The sequence below is a fragment of the Drosophila nasuta genome, chromosome 3 (genome assembly GCF_023558535.2).
Source record: "Drosophila nasuta strain 15112-1781.00 chromosome 3, ASM2355853v1, whole genome shotgun sequence".
Taxonomy (NCBI): Eukaryota; Metazoa; Arthropoda; class Insecta; order Diptera; family Drosophilidae; genus Drosophila; species Drosophila nasuta.
The window spans coordinates 19,154,612-19,173,017 of record NC_083457.1 but is presented as its reverse complement, the minus strand read 5'-3'; the positions used below and the strand labels follow the sequence as shown (position 1 = coordinate 19,173,017).

The window sequence follows — 18,406 nt, the reverse complement described above, 5'->3', positions numbered from 1 at the left end:
AGCTGTTCGCAAGCCCCCTAATCTGGTGGTGCCCAACCGTATAAACACACCTCCACACACACTATGCACACACATTCATACATCTGCAAATATTCCTTTACGCGTGTGTGTCTAATATGCAAAGTAGTGTGCAAAGCACGCAAATCGTTAGTATGTATGTTTGTATGTCAACTATCAAGATACTTTAAAAGGGCATACATAATTTTATATGTATCCGTGTTGTTTGCTCCTCTGAAAACAATTGCAAGCTGCGCTTTAAAGGGCAACTATCTTAATTTTTATAGAGATGCAACCAACAAACACGTTCAGGAATTTGACAGGTAATCAAAACAATTTCCCTTCTTTCGCCATGTAAATATATATAGACATTCTGTCATATAAACACACTCTATAAGGCTTGTACTCGAGATAAGCAGGCGTCTGCTAATAATTAATTAAAGAAAAATCTCGACACATCTCCGAGTGTCTGTATGTGTTGGTCGTTGTATATGTATAGTATATATCAGGCCCAATCGAAAGCCCCGCTGATAGAGACGATAATAGAGTCGGTTAGCTGCCATTATCGTCGTCGCTTTGCCGAAGGTCGGCGAGACATTCGTTCGTTCGTTGAATTTGTAGCCGAATCTGGTTCGGAACCATCGACGATGACTATGCCTAAATGTCATACGATTTTATATAGTGGCCAGACATGGCAGGTTGTTAAACAACAATCCCACCACAATAAACCAGGCCGGCTAACGAAGCACGCGCACAAGTCCCGAAAAATCTGGCAGAGGCGACAGCCAGACTAGAATTTTGACTACGCTACGAGGTCTTATCAAAGAGCTTGCCCTATGTTTACCCCATGAGGGAACTTGAACTAAATAGTAGATTTATGTAGTAATATTTACTATCCTTCACCCTTAGAGTGAAATAAAAAGATTATACGTATTGATTTTTCAATAACATGAATTACCTTTCAGAAACTTCAATATACATATGAACATACTTAAAAAAAAGTCTCTCCATCTTACTCTCACTCTTTCTCGTTTCCTCTTACTCTTTATCCTCTCTCTCTTAAAGAGACAGTCTCTTTTTTCAAATGCAATGATGAGATCATAGGTAACGATTTTTCTTTATCTTAAAAAAGATTTACAAAATGAAATAATATTTCTAGAAACACAAATTCAATTACTTTAACGGGTTACTAAATTAGATATGTATTATATTTTAAATTCCGATTCTTGCAAAACTGAACTGTAGGGCATCGCTGCTACCTTGAATCCCCGACATTAATTTTTGATTCATATTTCGGTAGCAGCAACATATCAGTATATCAGTATAACAACGGAGGCCGCAAATCGCACAGCACGTGTCATCGTTCGGGGAGTGGGACATTCCACCAGACGACGTCGAGCATTTGTTATTTATTAGATAATATTTGATTTTAATTCAGCTTCGTCTACGATTTCACATACATTCTTATCTAAATTTGAACCTTAACTTATCTTCGCGTATATGGAGCGAGTGCACTAGAACAACTTAAGCTGGTCGGGGTCTCAATTGGGTTATATTGAACGGAATGTTCCTACCCCAATCTTCTAAAACTTATAAACATTTCAAATCACCCTATAGTTATATTCAATGTTGTAAACTATATTGAGGCGTATATTATCATCATTTAAGATCATTTCATAATTCAATGAACAATATCAATAATTGAACCTAACTAGATTACAATATTGGCTCCTCCTTTAGCACAACTGGTTCCCCGTCCAGCTTTCGTATAGTCGGCAAACGCTTGATGCACTCAGCCCTCCAGGTGGGCTCATCCAGACCCTCTGACAATGGATTTCCAACTACCACTAAATCTTCAAGCGATTCAATTTCGGCCAAGCGGTTGAACTCGGACCAATCCTTAATTAAATTATTGCTGATGTAGAGAACTTTCAGGCATTTGAGACCGGTCATGCCTTTAAGTTTCTCAATCAGATTATAGCTTAGCCAGAGCTCTTCCAGAGTATCAGCGACAGCTTCCTAAAATGGCAAGTGTAATCAATATGCTAAGATATTATAAGTTGAAATATTTACCAATCCCGATATCTGCTTTATATAATTACGCGACAATGACAAAACTTTTAAGCACTTCATACCCGATAAGCCGAAGATTTTTTCAATCATATTCGTCGACATGCTGATTCTCCTAAACTCGAATATAGTATTACTATAATGTTCAATGAGTCAAGAAAGTACCATGACACTTACTCGCAGTTGACCAACGTTCCTAGGGTATTATCCATTTTCTCGATGGGTGGCCATTGAAATTGCAAGTCAATATCTTTAGCATTGACCGAATTCTGCTGTTCCCGATCCTCCCAGCGTTTGAGTGCTTCCTTAATTGTTGTTGCTTTAGACATTATTTTCCAACTGACTCAAACGTATTCTGAATTTACTCACCAAAGTTTATTTCTAACAAAATGGCGTTGTCCTTAGCAACCAGTTTATTTTCTATATAATGTTTATAAGGTAGAAAAGGTATAATAACAAGTGTGATATATCTATATATGTTATGTCTATACTATTAAATCTAGAATTGTTTTTAAAATTCCTTTAACTTCACAGTTTTCAGCTGAATATACATTAAGTTCTCGATTAAAACAAAATTTGGAAAGTGCGGGTATTACAGACATCGCGACGTGCCTCTCATCATGATGGGAGGGCAAAATCCCCCAACAAGGCCGCAGAGGCCATTGAGCTGGCCGGCAAGTGAAACAGGTTATCAAGCACTTTCAAAGCCCAAAAACCAAAATATTTATAAAAAGCTAGGGGCTTAGTGACCTTCTAACTTTAAAGTGAAAATCACAATTTGCAAATACTTATACATATGTATATGTTAACGGATAAGGCATTTTGGTTGGAAATTGGAAATACTTTCTCTGGATTAACTTTAAAGCATACCCCATTTGAATACTTTGATAATTTAGTTTTATCGGGGTTTCAATTAAATTTCTACAGGCAACTCACATGAATATGATAAAACAAAAACAAAATTACAATCTTCAAATTTTAAAAATAGTTTGCTTTTATTTATCTATTAATTAAACAGGTGCAAATTATCATGATTCTTAATAAATTTGGTCTCGACTCGATTTTGAGTGCTCATGTTAATTAATAAGAAAAAAGAAAACAGACAACCAAATAATTTTAAAAATACAATTTAAACATGTATATTTTTATTAATATTAAATTATAATAAAATATTAATTGTTAGAAAAATATTGTAGTTATTGAATGAAAACATTTATGAAAGCAATACATCCAAAACTGTAGAGTTTTGTTGTCTCAAGTTTTCTCAAAGTAAACAGTTTAAATATTGCAATGATGTTTTATCTTATAAATGATTTAAGTTGCAAAGTAAAAAAATTTAGTTAAGGTTATTGAAAACTAATTAATAAAATTAAACAACAAATAAACAATTTTATAATATTTTTAAAAAGCAAATCAATATGTTTTAGACGGGATTTTACACTTTGGTATATCACGGCGTCAAAAAGTATATTTTATTATTCACTTGCGGTCACACTGCAACGCCGGTCTTCAAGATTCCAATAAGAAACAAATTTGTTGGTTTTTCGCGTTGCTTGCGTCTGAATTTACACGATGTCGTCAATTTTTGCCAATGTGCCTAAAGGACCGGCAATTGAAGTTTTTGCCCTCACACAAGCGTTTAAGGATGACGCCAGCACAAAGAAAGTCAATTTGTCAGTGGGTGGTATGTAAATCACAATATAAACAAAACAACTGTATCTAATAAGATTCTCTAGAACAAGTGGAAAAGATATGCTTAGTTATGTATGTATGTACACTTACAACGTATGTATGTATGTATGTATATTTCTGAATTAGCATATTTGAATAATATGTATTGTTATTGACCAGTTGGCGATTTTAAGCAGTTGTTGTAGAATGTAAATATTGTTCACAATCAAATGGACATATAGAGGTCGTAGAGGTCGTTTGGATGTCAAAACGTAATTTAATATTTCTAACCGGACCATCGTTTAAATTGTAATTGTATATTTCGATTTGCTTTTTTGTTTTGTGTACACACAAGCAAACAAATAGACGTATCTCATAGAACAATATGTATTTTATTTGCGTAGATTGTCGCCATGACCTCCAACTTGTTGTTGAGCATGGATTATAAACTATTGCCCACTTAGATTGTAGATGCACCCAAATCTGAACTTGGGTCTTTCTATCTTTATCAGCTGGTGGTATTAGAACTTTGATCCGACGGAAGACTTATCTTATCGATTATCACCATCCTGCACTGATATTCTATTATGTAACAATTCAACTGTTGAATATGCACACATACAACAGGAAACCCGTTACATTTACATATACTAAGTCAACAATATATGTACATTGGTACATTTATGCATGTATCTACGTAAAATTGTCAATTGGTTTATTTTCATATGCCATACTAAAAATTACATCACGCTGGAAAAATTAGAAACATGCACACATACTTATATGCATATGCATGTATTTATGGGCACTTTAAAAATAATGAGACAGCAGAAGAACGAAATATATTCGTTAATTATTGCATTGTGTATTAACAAAGTCTACGTTATCAACTATAATGAATGGGAAACAATTAAGATATTGAATTGCGTGCTATCTCTGAACAGAGTTGCCAGACTGTGATTTGAGCTTTAAATGTTGCCAGACTACAACAACCCAAACGGGTTATTTCAAACGGGTTTTTAAAATTTGTATTGAGGTGATAATCAATAAAGCTGTAGGTGGTTTTGTAACTTTGTTAAAAATAAATTTTATTAAATTAAAATTTACTTGCAGCTTACAGGACAGATGTAGGTGAACCTTGGGTGCTGCCCGTTGTCCGCAAAACGGAAATTTCCATTGCAGGAGATGAAGCAATCAATCATGAGTACTTGCCCGTGACAGGTGAGGAGCAACATACGATAACTAATAAATGCGGCAAGTTCTAATTTGAATTTAAATCTTTGACTCGTATTAGGTCTTGATACATTTACACGCGCTGCAACGGAATTGGTTTTGGGCGCAGATTCGGCGGCAATCAAGGAGAAGCGCGTAAGTTTAGCTAAAGGATTCACTAGTCATTTCAAAAATTATCTTGCAACTCTCATCTCCTTATTTCAGGCTTTCGGCGTACAAACCATTTCTGGAACAGGAGCTCTTCGTATCGCTGCAGATTTTCTGCTGCAGCAGCTGAAGCTCAACACAGTCTACTACTCGAACCCAACATGGGAGAATCATCACAAAATCTTCTTCGATTGCGGCTTCACCAAACTGCATTCGTATCGCTATTGGGATCAAGAGAAGCGCCAATTGGACTTGAAGGGCATGTTGGATGACTTGGAGCAGGCGCCCGAAGGTGCTGTGGTTATTTTGCACGCATGTGCCCACAATCCCACCGGCATGGATCCCACCCATGAGCAATGGAAGCAGATTGCCGATTTGGTAGAGCGCAAGAAACTTTTCCCACTCTTCGATTCGGCTTATCAAGGTTTCGCGAGCGGCAGTCCTGATCAGGATGCTTGGGCGATACGCTACTTTGTGGATCGTGGCTTTGAGCTGTTCGTGTGTCAATCGTTTGCGAAGAACTTTGGTCTGTACTGTGAACGTGCTGGTAACTTGACAGTGGTCCAAAAAAGCGGTGCAACCAGAGATCAGATTCACTCCCAGCTTACGTTGATCGTACGCGGACAATACTCGAATCCCCCGGCATATGGAGCACGCATTGTATCCAAGGTATTGAATACCCCCGAGTTGCGCAAGGAATGGATGGACAGCATTCAATCCATGTCGAGTCGCATCCGCGAAATGCGCAAACAGCTGCGTGACAAACTCGTGGCTTTGGGAACTCCGGGCACTTGGGATCACATTGTCAATCAAATTGGCATGTTCTCATACACCGGCCTCAACGAGAGCCAAGTTGCGGTCCTCATCAAGGATTACCACATTTACTTGCTCCGCACTGGACGGATTAATATGTGTGGTCTTAACACCGGTAACATTGATTATGTAGCCAAGGCCATCAACGCTGCTGTCACCGGAGTTCCAGCTGCTGTTGAGAATAAATTATAAGCCAACTGCTGCATGAATGAAACAATAATTACAATAATCAAGAGTAGACCATTAGTGTGCACGATTAGGCAACGATAACGCCTGATTTAGCGTTATGCATAAGTATAAAGTTGCATTTTCTAGAACTTAATAATCTGATTGTGGATCCGAATGTATTAATTAGCAAGCTCAACATGAATATACGTAAAAAAGCATTTACAGCAATTTGTTATCCGTTTTCACGCAATAAATGGATTTACATCCAAAATCGAATTTTCAATTTTAGGAATTTTCAAATAGTCTGTCGAAAACTATCTGATATCATCCATAAAGATATCTAAATGATGTATTTAAATTAATCTCCCACAGATAATAGGAAAATTGTACCCGGAGTTCGCCAAATTCTTAAGCGGAAACATATTAAAACAATTAACAATATTTCACTGCGCATTCTGTGATATTATTTTTAATATACCCTTAAGCGTGCAGTGCAGCTGTTTGGTGAAATTACGTACGCCGTTAAGCGATGTACATAATTCTGAAAATGCTTTCTAATATTTTGGCATGAAATTACGAATGTCACTATACCAACTAAATAAAAAATTCTATTATTTTCAAAAATACTGTTGATAATTCCTAGATTCCCAAAAAATTATGATTGACAGTGTTGCAAAGTATCTATGAATATATCTCTGTTTGTCGAAAACTAGTATATTTTAAATTTGAAAGTGCGGTCACGCTGCTACACGAATTTGCAATGGAAGGTAAATACAAATAAAAACTAAAACAGAAATGGTTAACTAAATATTGAACTCTCTTAGACAAGTCAAAGCCCACAGATGCGCCCAGTTGCAGTGCAGATAGCGAGCCGTTATTTCCGCCAGCAAAGCCCGGAAAAGCCGCCAATTATGGCACCAACAACACATTGGAGCTCTTGGAGCGCATTCCCAGTCAAATCGTTGATCTGAAGCTGGATGAAGTGCTGACAGCCGTTAAAACCGTTGACAACCTTTGCGATTTCGCACGCTGCAAGGCTAAAACAAGCTTGATGGGCCAGGATTGCGAGCTGTGCAAGAAACGTTTTTGCTTCAAGCACGGACTACCCGAGGTGCACGGTTGTGGCATGGAAAAAAAGCGAGAGGCGCGCAAAGAGTTTCTCAACCCGAAACCCATAAAGACCATTCGCCATGAGGAAGAACTGAAGAATGCGAAAAAGAAGCTGAATGAGAAATTAAAAAACATGCAAGTGGGTCGCATGCAAAAAACTGGTGCAACAGACGGCAAAAAAAAGAAAAAGTAGTTGAAGAGTAATGTAATTAAATTATATTAAAATTGTTAGAAATAAACACAAAACAACATTTTCTTTATTAATTGCGCGAAATCGAATCGATCTAAAAAAAGCTAGATTTGGTGGAAAAGGCAGAACTGGCAGCACTGCATGTTGTCTTTATCACCAACACAGGCGCAACTCAAAATGAATGAATGTGTTCATGTAGACATCACAAAATCAGCTGTTTTTATTTTGTTTGGTAAGCTAAACCTACTGTTCGAATGTCGCCGCAATCGAAGCGCTTGTTAACTGTTTGTAATTGGCATCTCAAATGGACAAATCGTCGAAATGCAGCATTATACACTCAAGGCCAATCTCCAGAGCCCAGGATACGCGAATACTTCTACTACATTGATCATGAGGGCATGGTGAGTTAATCCTTATAATCAATTACTTATATAAGTTGATAGTATAATAACAACGCCGTATTTATATGCAGCTCTTTCTGGACGATGCCAAAATGAAGAACTTCACATCTTGCTTCAAGGAAAAGAAATTTCTGCAGTTTTTCTTCAGTCGCCTGCGCCAAAACGAAACGCAGCGCTATGAAATGTTCCCATTTATGTCGCCTTGTGGCCGAGAACGAAACTTCGTGCGTTGCGATGACACACCCATTGTCTTCACTGAACAGCACAGAGGGGATAAAGCCACAGATATCTTGACTTATGCCCATGGTGGTCCAGCTCTATCTGTGGCTTTTCAGCCGCACAATCTCTACATGCATCCAAAGAGCGGCAGAGTGTATCATCCAGCTTGGCCAAAAGTTGGTGGCATAGGACTTGTGCGCTCCAAACTGGCCATTGATCTAAGCCAGTACTTTATCTTCACCGAAGGAGACGCGTCGCCCACACACTTCCAGTGGCGAGGCAAAGAAATTCAGCTGCAACACGACTGGATTAAGGATTGCCAGCTACAACCTAATGCGAATGCTAACAATTAAAATGGGTTTAATTTAATCATCAAACGGAAAGATTGTAACATTGCGTATCTATAAGTGTGTATATAACTAGACTAATAAATAATGACTATTCTATACTCAATGGCTTGAATTCGCCCTCTTTAACTTTCACCCAAGAGAGTCCAGTGGCTGCTCCACCACCTCCGCCACCGCTTTCAGGGGGTGTAACCGTGCTTCTACTTGAGCGTATTTTCTCCAAAACAGGTCCATGCACGTCTGTTTGAAACTGCTCGAATACTATGTAGTGAGGATCCTCCGTTGGCGGCGTGTCATAGATGTGCGATTTGCTTTCCGTAATCGACTCCTGCACTTGAGCTGCGAATGCATCGCGATTGTTATTGAGTAGTTTTGCGCTCTCAACGTTGCTGAGTTCATTGATGGCTACATTGCGTATGCTCTCCAAAGGATCAGCAAAGATCGCTTGCATATACTTCAGCAACTGCCAAAGATGATCCTCTCCACATCGCCACTCTTGGAAGGCATGACTAATGTCCAAGCTATTTGTGTACGGACAAACGAGCGGATGCACAACGTTGTGTTGGAAGACAATAGCCTAAGAGATAGATTTGTAGATTACAGCAAGGCAATTTTAATGAATAATGCAGCTATCGCTTACTGGCACATTTTTGTCATCTGGAAAACGATCCGGCAGCAAAATCGAGAATCGAAAAACCCCATTTTCATAGAATCCCTGGCGTCCGAAGAAAACGCCGAACCATTCTGCAAACATTATCTTATTAGCACTTTATCACTAAACCCAACTATTTAATGTTTACTCACGCAGTGAATTGGCGTAGCTTGGAATAACATAAACACCAGACAGCTTCTCTGATTCAATCATTTTGCTGCAAATACATAGACCAAATTATTATTGTTTGCCACTGATTGTGTTGTTTTTGTTGTTATACGTACTATTCCGCAAGGATTTTATACTCCTGCTGTATTGTGGCAAGTAGTATCTTCTCATCTTTTTTTTGGGCGTCAACGTCGAGCGTCATATTTGTTTGTAAATACGTCTATGTATATATATTGTTAATAGATGAATTAATTGTATTTCATTTTGCAATGTGACCGCATATCTATAGCTAAAATATACCACTTTTAAGTTTAACTGAATAAATTGGTATAAAAGCCAATTCAAGTAACGGTTACACTGTTCCATACGAAATTCACGTTGCTAAAGCGATAGGTAAATAAACAGTATTTTGGCGAACCAGTAGTCATATAAAGTTATTTTTCTCTGAAATCAATTCAAGGAGTTCAATCATGTTGAGATATGTCTAACACACTCGACAAAGATTTATTGTCAAGAATGGACAATGTAAATGTTGCTGAACACGAAAGCACAGAAAATGACGATGCCCAATTAGCGAATAACATTGAGCAAGCGGAAGCGACGACTAATCGAGATGCCATAGGAACGGAAAATAAGGTTGTACCTGAATTTTACAACAAAGCACAAAAGTACTGGGCCGAGGTGCCAGCAACGGTCAATGGCATGCTCGGCGGCCTGGGCTACATCAGTGCCATCGATATACAAGGATCCAAGAATTTTCTGCGAGAAATAAAAGTGCCGGGGAAAAAGTTGGCATTGGATTGTGGAGCTGGCATCGGAAGAGTTTCACGCAATCTCCTCATGCCTTTGTTTGCTACTGTTGATCTTGTCGAACAGGACACAGCATTCACCGAGAAGGCACGCGAATTATGCACCTCGGAGGAGGGAGGTCGACGGAACAGTTTGGGAGAAATCTACAATGTGGGTCTACAGGAGTTCTCGCCTTCGCACAAATACGACCTCATCTGGTGCCAGTGGGTATTGGGTCACCTAACGGATCAAGACTTGGTGGCATTTTTTCGTCGCATGCGTCTGAGCTTGGAGCCTGGTGCATACTTTTGTATGAAGGAAAATGTCAGCACATCGAAGACAATTATAAAGGATGATGAAGACTCATCTGTCACGCGTCCTCTTGCGTTATACGAGGAGTCCTTAAAGGAAGCTGGCTTTCGAATTGTTCGAAAGGTGCGACAACAAAACTTTCCGAAAGGTCTTTTCCCAGTGTACATGATCGCCTGTAGGCCAAGAACATGACTGACATCTGGCTGGAAGATGAACTAACGAAAGACTTGAAAAATGTGAATATCAAAAAGAAAGCACAAAATAAATCTTTATTGCTTGAGTATGAGTGTATTTATATGAAGCTAAATTACAATAATGTGTTATTTGTATTTCAGATTTTTTGATTTGTTATGATAGAGCAAAAAAACTGATGAAATATATTATAGATTTTGAATAACGTTTACGAAATCGTTAAGTAGCGTATATTACAATTCAATGTAATTTCGTTTGTCAACCAATTTAAATTTAAGTTCAATCGATACACATGTTATCGAAAATAAGTTCGATAACCGGCAAATAGCAACACTGCAGTTAAATATTAAAACAGCTGACAGCTGCGTTATTCGCGTGTTGCAGCTTGCAGAGCGGTCAGATAACGATTAAGTTTCCCCCAATCATGTCGAAGCGCGTACAACCGGCGTGGCAAGCCCCAAAGCCTTCCACACGTCCGCAACTACGATTGTACAACAGTCTAACGCGACAGAAGGAAGAGTTTGTTCCCCTGGAGGGCAACAATGTGACTTGGTATAGCTGCGGCCCCACGGTCTACGATGCTTCGCACATGGGACACGCAAGGTAAAGAAAAAGGAAAACAAAGCCACATCAGCAGACTATCTAATCTCTCTCTTACTACTCAGATCTTACATTTCGTTTGACATTCTGCGACGCATATTGAGCGACTACTTCGGCTACAACGTGCACTATGTGATGAACATCACGGACATCGATGACAAGATCATTAAACGCGCCCGGCAATATCATTTGTTTGAGAAATATGCGACAGCTTCTGCGGAATTGCCCCTAGAGCAATTGCTGAGTGAACAGAAGGAAGTGCTGACGCAATTGCAAGTGAAATGTGACAAGAACACCGATGCCGATAAGAAGGTAATGCTGGCGAAAATGTTGCAACGCATGACCGACGCCATGGAGGCACTGACTAAGGCTGTAACGGGCGGAGACGAAGAGCAAATCGCCAAGACAAGAGATCATTATTTGGGTGAGGCAAAGGATCCAATTGCCGAATGGTTGGATGCCAAACAAGGTGCCCAAGTGAATGACAACACTGTGTTTGAGGCGCTGCCGCGTTATTGGGAAGATCAGTTTCACAACGATATGAAATCGCTTAATGTGAGTCACAACTAATGACGTCATTGAAAGTCAGGTTTTGTCTTAAGTTAATAACTGCTATTTTAGATACTGCCACCAGATGTGCTGACACGAGTTTCAGAGTATGTGCCACAGATTGTAGCCTTCATACAGCGCATCATTGACAATGGCCTGGCCTATGATGCCAACGGTTCGGTTTATTTCGATGTCAATGGCTTCGACAAGCGTGATAAGCATCACTATGCGAAGCTGGTACCGGAGGCCTATGGTGACACAGCATCACTGCAGGAGGGCGAAGGTGATTTATCCGTGACCGAGGATCGGCTGTCAGAGAAACGCTCGCCCAACGATTTTGCTCTGTGGAAAGCTAGCAAGGCTGGCGAGCCATGGTGGGACAGTCCCTGGGGACGCGGTCGTCCCGGCTGGCACATCGAGTGCTCTGCCATGGCATCGGACATATTTGGAGCCACATTTGACATACACACTGGTGGCGTAGACTTGAAATTTCCACACCATGACAACGAGTTGGCTCAATCGGAAGCGGCCTACGATGAAGCCGAATGGGTTAAGTATTTCCTGCACACGGGTCATCTAACAATAGCCGGCTGCAAGATGTCCAAGTCATTAAAGAACTTTATCACGATACAAGAGGCCTTGAAGAAACATTCATCGACGCAGCTGCGACTCGCATTCCTTTTGCACTCATGGAAGGACACGCTGGACTATTCGGAGAACACCATGGAAATGGCCACGCAGTACGAGAAGTTCCTTAATGTAAGTATAAAAAAGTGGATTGGCTGAGATAAGCAAGGTATACGCAGCATTATTATTGCTTCTCCAAGCAGTCTGGCTGGTTGGTAACATTTGTAACATTAGTTTTGAACTTGAAAACTAGAGCGTTATTAATGCACGCATGATATTAATTCAATTTAAATTGTAGGAGTTCTTCCTGAACGTCAAGGACTTGACACGCGTGGTGTTAACGGGCAAAGCTATGGAACAGTTCACCGAGTGGACTCAGCTAGAAGCAACACTGCAGTCAAAGTTTGGCGAGGCGCAGACACAAGTGCATGCGGCGCTTTGTGGTAAGTTTTAATTGTTATTTCTCCACTACAAAGTTACTCTATCATGCTCCCTCTCCTACAGATAACATTGATACGCGCAGCGCACTTGACGTCGTGCGTGAGCTGGTATCAAACACCAACATCTATATACGCGACAACAAGGCCAAGCTGAACCACTTGTTGCTTCGCAAGATTGCCACATACATAACGGATTTGCTGCATACTTTCGGTGCCATTAGCGGACCACGTGGCGGCATTGGTTTCCCACTGGGCGGTGGATCAGCAGACTCGAATAATGCCGGCAGCATTGATCAGGAAACACTTGTTTTGCCCTATGTTCAGTCGGTGGCTGAGTTCCGTAACTTGGTGCGCGAACAAGCTAAGGTGCTGAAAGCCTTTGACATTCTGAAATTGTGCGACGAGCTGCGTGACGATGTGCTGCCCAACTTGGGCGTGCGGCTGGAGGACAAGGATGATGGCAAATTCGCTGTTAAATTGGTCGATCGCGAAACACTTTTGCGCGAACGCGAGGCGAAACAAGCTGCCGAAGCTGAACGGGCTGCCGAAAAGGCGCGCAAGAAGCAAGCGCTGGAGGCAGCTGCAGCTGCCAAGGAGGCGCAACGCCGTGTCAATCCCAAGGAGATGTTCCTCAGTGAAACTGAGAAGTATTCGGCCTTTGGCGAAGATGTGAGTATACAGCGAATATATCCCATTATACGAGTATCTATAGCGACATCTTTATTGCAGGGACTGCCCACACTCGACAAGGAGGGCAAGGAGATTAGCAAGGGACAACTGAAGAAACTTCAGAAACTCCAGCAACAGCAGGAGCAACGTTACAAAGAGTATTTGGCCAGCGTCAACGCAGCCTAGAATTAAGTGCACTCAATCATTTTATATAGCATTTTTTGATATTACGTTTGTACACGCAGAAAAACACACATGATTTTGAATTGAACTCGCTTTCGAGCAACCAGATAAATGCAGTTAAAGTTTATTATACACACTTTTGATAAAATGCCCGTCATCCATCAGCTTAAGTAATAAAGACAAGAATTCGAACAGCATATCCAATTGTTTAGCCTTCATTTTATGTAAATACTACAAGCATATTTTATGTTTTTGTTTATCAAACTAATTATGTTTGTGACATGCAGGCTTCGTCTAATGAGTATAATAAGCATAATCCATAACTTGGCTAGATCTTTGGTAATATTGCAACTATGCCACTATATGGTATGTGATATCATTATAGGCTGCCAATATCATTGTAACGCTTAAGTTTATCTGGGAAATTGTCCCTAAACAGCACAGGATCCGCTCGAAACTCAACTGTGCGTAATGGCATTCGTCCGTAGATCTTCGAGAAGCGATCGATGCAAGCGGAACGCTCTCGCATGTGATTCAAATCTGCCGAGAGCATCTCTGTGTTGGTGCACTCGGGGCACTTGAACTTCTTGCGTGGCGTCACCTTAATTGGTGGATTATTTGTGATGTTCGCAACGAGAAAGTTCATGGCAATATCCTCGCAGTTCATGTGATCATCGACCCAGTGCTTAATGTCGCCGGGCATCGCATACGTGTACATATGGCTCCAGTATTTATGGTGAAATGCCGCACCTGTGAGAACCATGGATATTTGATTAGTCCACTCGGATTCATAGTGCCAGCGCATCGTGGCATTATCCCAGACGTGAATGCGACTGGGGAACCCAACAATATGATCCGGAAACTCTCGCCACACTTCATAGCTAGAAATAGAAAAACGAAATGTAAGACAACTTAGTGAAAACTCGTTCTAAGCAATTGCTGTACCCAAAATCGAGTTCATCGCTAGTCAGCATAATAATATCGTCGTCTATGGTTAAGATGGCCTCAGTTTCGATCTCAGGATAGGGATAAAAGCGATTCGAGAGCTTATTCTCTCGAGTTTGTATAATCTTTAATGGCTTAGCGATTGAGGGGAATGTTGATACTGTAAGTAAGCAGATGAGAAATATTAATAGTAATTATAGCAAGGAGAACAAGCTGAGAACTGTTTTCTTACAGTGTGGTGGAGCTTTTCTTTGATTGTTCCAAATAACCAGAATACTCTGCAGAGACGGTACAACGGCCAGCTTCTGTATCAACAGAAAGAGACTCTCGACGCGATCGTATGTCAAAATAACAGCAGTAAATCCTTGCGATTTGGGAGCCAGCGAAGTAAGGAATAGAGGATTGAAGGTGGATCGACTGTTTTTGCTGATGGCATTCCATTTGCGGGAGCTCCGAGCTTGCAGCGGGAAGATCCGACTCTCAAGCACTTCAAGCGTAGTAATCGTAATAGTCTTCAAGTCCTTAAAGTATTTGCCGTAGAGCCATTGCACCTGCTTCTGCATCTCGACAATCTTCACATTGGAAATAGAATCAAGCTTGCGCATTATTGAATGGATCTCCGACTCGCGTATACGGATCACAGCAAGTGACCAATCAATCACATCCTCGAAAGGCAGCACAAAGTTATCAATGGCCAACACAGGAATGCAGCTTTGCGACATTGCCTCCAGTAGATCCGGCTGACCAGTGCGCAGACTGCGGCCCACAAAGCAGAACTTTCCACGCGCCAATACACGCGGATAATCCCAACGCTTTGCATGGTGCATTGAACCGCATCGAGTGACCAACTCATTGCTCTCACATGCACCAAGAAGCAGCAATTGCTCAGCACTGTTGGAGCTGCGCGAAAGTTCTCGCAGGCTGCGCACATGCTGTGGCAATAGATTCAACTGAGCCACAATCAATAAGTGTTTCCGATGAGTTGTGGCATGAGCTGCTTCCGCTTGTTGAAGCAATGGACTCCAGACGGGAATAGAGACATCAAAGCCTGGGCGATATGTCCAGGTGTCGAAGCCGCCGCCCAGCACAATGGCATTGTCCACATTAACGTCCAGTATGGTGTTATATGTGGGTGCGTTGCCTGGCAACATGTTGAAGATCAAATGATTCTCGCCACGATCCCAAAAGTTGAGCGAGGCTAATGCCGGTCCAGCGAGATGCTTGTCAAACACATCCTGGTTCAGTAGATCTAAGCTAGGGAGAAAGAGACAGGCCTCATTGGGATTCGAAGTGTAGTAGCGACTGTTGAGCACAGCTTCCAGGATTTGAAAATACTCGCTGGATAATGTGGTGGCAACTTTGTCGCTCTGATCGTCCAAGAACTCTTGCAGCGGGTAAATGTACACCTTGAGTGTGTCATGCTCGCACTTGTAGATGTTGAGGCAGTCCCAAAAGGTGCAATTCACGTTGCGACCGCGATACTCCGAGTCCGAGCGCAGTAGAACCTCTTGTGTGTGGGACAGGCTTAAATCCAGCGCTACCGAATCTCTTTTGGCGTAGAAAAATCTATCACGATGACCAGAAATGTCACAGAAGAGCCAAACGGCGCAGATCACGACTATGGTTAGCAGTGTGTAGGTTAGAATGTTTAAAATATTCTCCTTCACATGAAATGTATTTATGTTACGAGGCTCAATGCCTAAGAGGCTCTTGCACTTGGTCATCCTTAGTTTACTTTGTTTGGCATTTTGTATTAGGCTGCTCGTTAAATCCATGACTTATGTGCGGTCAAAACTCGTATACATTTGAATTATTTTATGGATTAGCCATTTTTAAGCCCCATCGTCAAGCGCTTTAATTGTTAAACAACTTAAAAACTAAAAGCATATACAAATTTATGCTTCTCAAACAAATACACAACAAAATGTGACTGCACTTCGAAGTGTGAAAAATACCAATTCATATTATCGATCACAACGATAACTTATCGATTTCAAATAAATCACTCATAGTGCGACCTCATAACATACACCATTTGCAGTCAGTATATGCCGCTTAAATATTGTGGCATATTTTGAAAATTATCTTACGGTCACCCTCGTTCAATTCGCCAGTTAAACTTATAGTTTGTTAACAAAGCTAAAGCATGTCGGAAATAATACACCTGGACAATTCGGACAGCAGTTTTATTACTGCCAATGTATCAAACTCTCACAATGATGTTGTTGCTTTTGAGATGAAGTTTGCCAAAGATATCACCGTCGCTCAGCTTAAGGTAAAAACGCACCTGTAAAATATACTTACTTGTGTGAACTGCATGACTAACACAACAGATGTTCAAATTTTCACCGCACACAGAGTAAATTGGAAATATTGACGGGAGGATGTGCTGGCACAATGAAAGTCGAGTTGTACAAAGGCGACAACCACGTGACGTCATTGACCAACAACGATGCCAAACTGGGCTTTTATATCAATTGCGATGGCTTGCGTCTGCATGTTGTCGATACATTCGCCAGTTTCGGCTACAATGACAATGAAACTGTTGAGAAATTTGAGCTAACACAGGATCAGTATGAACAAAGAACCAATTCTGTGCGTAATTTCTTAAAACAAAATCGCTTGGGGAAGTATAATGAGGAGGAGATGCGTCAAATGGAAGAGAAGCGCCGCGAACAGGCCGAAGAAGTCCAAAAGCGAGCTGAGCTTTGCATCGCGGGTAGCAGATGTCAGGTGACTGTTCCAGGAAACCCAACACGTCGTGGCACAATCAAGTACAATGGCGAGTTGGAGGGCAAGACTGGCATATTCATTGGTGTGCAGTATGACGAGCCATTGGGCAAGAATAACGGCAGGTAAGTCGAGATTTATCTACCATTGTATATCCAAATTAAATATTTGAATATTTTCAGTGTGGGAGGCAAGGCTTACTTTGTGTGTCCTCCCAATTACGGTGGCTTTGTCTCGCCATTGTCTGTCGAAGTGGGCGATTTTCCACCCGAGGAGTTCAATCTTGACGATGAGCTCTAAATGGCATTCCCCGACATTGCCTTCAATTAATTCCGCACTTTTATACTGATTTAAAAGAAAACTCATTTTTGCGCGTGCACTTGTGCATATCAAATTAATTAAGAAATAATCTTTGTGATCATTTGAATAATTATACACATGCCGCATATTGGGAGTACAAGCAAAGCCAGTGATACAGCAGTATATTGAGAAAATACGATTTTATGTTTAATATTTTAGCAAACAGCTTGGCAGACACTGCAAATAAATACTCCACTTTATCAAACACAAGCAGCTTTCTTTTATTTATGATCAAACTATAATATGTTAGTATTTATTAATTTGATGAAACTAAAAACCTCACAGCTGTCCCTCAAGCTAATTTATAACTGATCTAAGTATTCAGTATTTCATTATTCAACAATAAACTCACAGAACGATAAGACTTTTGAACATCGTTTAAAAATCAACGAATGGGATGAGGATGATCCTAAAGGGATCCTGGCATTTATTACGCATTTTGCATTTTTCAAAATTCCATGTTGGTTTTAATTACAGAAAATTGTATTAACCTTGATTTATTATCTGAAAAAGGTATATGACGTAAATAAAACAAAAATATAAAAGCAATCTTATTCCTGATTACTGATAATTGGAACAAAAGGGTTCAAGAAATGGCAAGATTATTCTGTCCGTGTTAATACCTTGGTTTCATATTATAAGTGATACAGCCAACATTATGTTATATTATTTGTCATTGACGTATAAATTTCAAGTAAATTTTTGATTAGGGAACTCCCGCTTCAAAATTTTGGAAGATGGTTTAAGATCGATCTACACTTCACTTTCGATTTTCGTAGCCTCCACTAAAATCACGCTAAAAGCGAGAGAAAAAGTAAAATAAA

At 40.4% G+C, this 18,406-nt stretch overlaps 9 protein-coding genes across 10 annotated transcripts; 6 read left to right on the top strand and 3 right to left on the bottom strand.

The window, feature by feature from the left end:
- Window positions 1–1,648: 1,648 nt before the first annotated feature.
- On the bottom strand, window positions 1,649–2,492 carry LOC132792564 (dynein axonemal light chain 1). Of its 2 annotated transcripts, XM_060801991.1 has the most exons (4): window positions 2,437–2,492; window positions 2,245–2,372; window positions 2,071–2,182; window positions 1,649–2,016 (listed from the first exon to the last, which is right to left on the bottom strand). In XM_060801991.1, the coding sequence occupies exons 2-4, from the start codon at window positions 2,277–2,279 to the stop codon at window positions 1,714–1,716; spliced, it is 450 nt and encodes a 149-aa protein (XP_060657974.1). In that variant the 5' UTR covers window positions 2,280–2,372; window positions 2,437–2,492; the 3' UTR covers window positions 1,649–1,713. The 2 variants fall into 2 exon arrangements, with proteins under 2 accessions (XP_060657974.1, XP_060657973.1); XM_060801990.1 differs by lacking the exon at window positions 2,437–2,492 and having other exon boundaries at window positions 2,245–2,396.
- Window positions 2,493–3,566: 1,074 nt separating this feature from the next.
- On the top strand, window positions 3,567–6,375 carry LOC132794316 (aspartate aminotransferase, cytoplasmic). Its single transcript, XM_060804696.1, has 4 exons — window positions 3,567–3,751; window positions 4,852–4,959; window positions 5,033–5,106; window positions 5,176–6,375. Exons 1-4 carry the CDS (start codon window positions 3,640–3,642, stop codon window positions 6,121–6,123), a joined length of 1,242 nt encoding a protein of 413 aa, XP_060660679.1. The 5' UTR covers window positions 3,567–3,639; the 3' UTR covers window positions 6,124–6,375.
- A 347-nt stretch (window positions 6,376–6,722) lies between these two features.
- LOC132794324 (DNA-binding protein SMUBP-2) lies at window positions 6,723–7,458 on the top strand. Its single transcript, XM_060804706.1, has 2 exons — window positions 6,723–6,866; window positions 6,924–7,458. Exons 1-2 carry the CDS (start codon window positions 6,860–6,862, stop codon window positions 7,400–7,402), a joined length of 486 nt encoding a protein of 161 aa, XP_060660689.1. The 5' UTR covers window positions 6,723–6,859; the 3' UTR covers window positions 7,403–7,458.
- Window positions 7,459–7,600: 142 nt separating this feature from the next.
- Window positions 7,601–8,481, top strand: LOC132794322 (UPF0598 protein CG30010). Its single transcript, XM_060804704.1, has 2 exons — window positions 7,601–7,800; window positions 7,872–8,481. The coding sequence occupies exons 1-2, from the start codon at window positions 7,654–7,656 to the stop codon at window positions 8,370–8,372; spliced, it is 648 nt and encodes a 215-aa protein (XP_060660687.1). The 5' UTR covers window positions 7,601–7,653; the 3' UTR covers window positions 8,373–8,481.
- On the bottom strand, window positions 8,369–9,463 carry LOC132794320 (protein crossbronx). Its single transcript, XM_060804700.1, has 4 exons — window positions 9,303–9,463; window positions 9,171–9,235; window positions 9,007–9,110; window positions 8,369–8,943 (listed from the first exon to the last, which is right to left on the bottom strand). The coding sequence occupies exons 1-4, from the start codon at window positions 9,386–9,388 to the stop codon at window positions 8,458–8,460; spliced, it is 741 nt and encodes a 246-aa protein (XP_060660683.1). The 5' UTR covers window positions 9,389–9,463; the 3' UTR covers window positions 8,369–8,457.
- A 58-nt stretch (window positions 9,464–9,521) lies between these two features.
- Window positions 9,522–10,613, top strand: LOC132794318 (alpha N-terminal protein methyltransferase 1). Its single transcript, XM_060804698.1, has 2 exons — window positions 9,522–9,579; window positions 9,647–10,613. Exon 2 carries the CDS (start codon window positions 9,667–9,669, stop codon window positions 10,477–10,479), a length of 813 nt encoding a protein of 270 aa, XP_060660681.1. The 5' UTR covers window positions 9,522–9,579; window positions 9,647–9,666; the 3' UTR covers window positions 10,480–10,613.
- A 207-nt stretch (window positions 10,614–10,820) lies between these two features.
- On the top strand, window positions 10,821–13,744 carry LOC132794314 (cysteine--tRNA ligase, cytoplasmic). The gene is made up of 6 exons (XM_060804693.1): window positions 10,821–11,082; window positions 11,145–11,634; window positions 11,701–12,387; window positions 12,554–12,698; window positions 12,760–13,364; window positions 13,425–13,744. Exons 1-6 carry the CDS (start codon window positions 10,904–10,906, stop codon window positions 13,548–13,550), a joined length of 2,232 nt encoding a protein of 743 aa, XP_060660676.1. The 5' UTR covers window positions 10,821–10,903; the 3' UTR covers window positions 13,551–13,744.
- A 2-nt stretch (window positions 13,745–13,746) lies between these two features.
- On the bottom strand, window positions 13,747–16,432 carry LOC132794315 (exostosin-2). Its single transcript, XM_060804694.1, has 3 exons — window positions 14,725–16,432; window positions 14,493–14,652; window positions 13,747–14,428 (listed from the first exon to the last, which is right to left on the bottom strand). The coding sequence occupies exons 1-3, from the start codon at window positions 16,265–16,267 to the stop codon at window positions 13,927–13,929; spliced, it is 2,205 nt and encodes a 734-aa protein (XP_060660677.1). The 5' UTR covers window positions 16,268–16,432; the 3' UTR covers window positions 13,747–13,926.
- A 137-nt stretch (window positions 16,433–16,569) lies between these two features.
- On the top strand, window positions 16,570–17,792 carry LOC132794319 (tubulin-folding cofactor B). Its single transcript, XM_060804699.1, has 3 exons — window positions 16,570–16,767; window positions 16,851–17,347; window positions 17,405–17,792. Exons 1-3 carry the CDS (start codon window positions 16,639–16,641, stop codon window positions 17,520–17,522), a joined length of 744 nt encoding a protein of 247 aa, XP_060660682.1. The 5' UTR covers window positions 16,570–16,638; the 3' UTR covers window positions 17,523–17,792.
- Window positions 17,793–18,406: the final 614 nt, after the last annotated feature.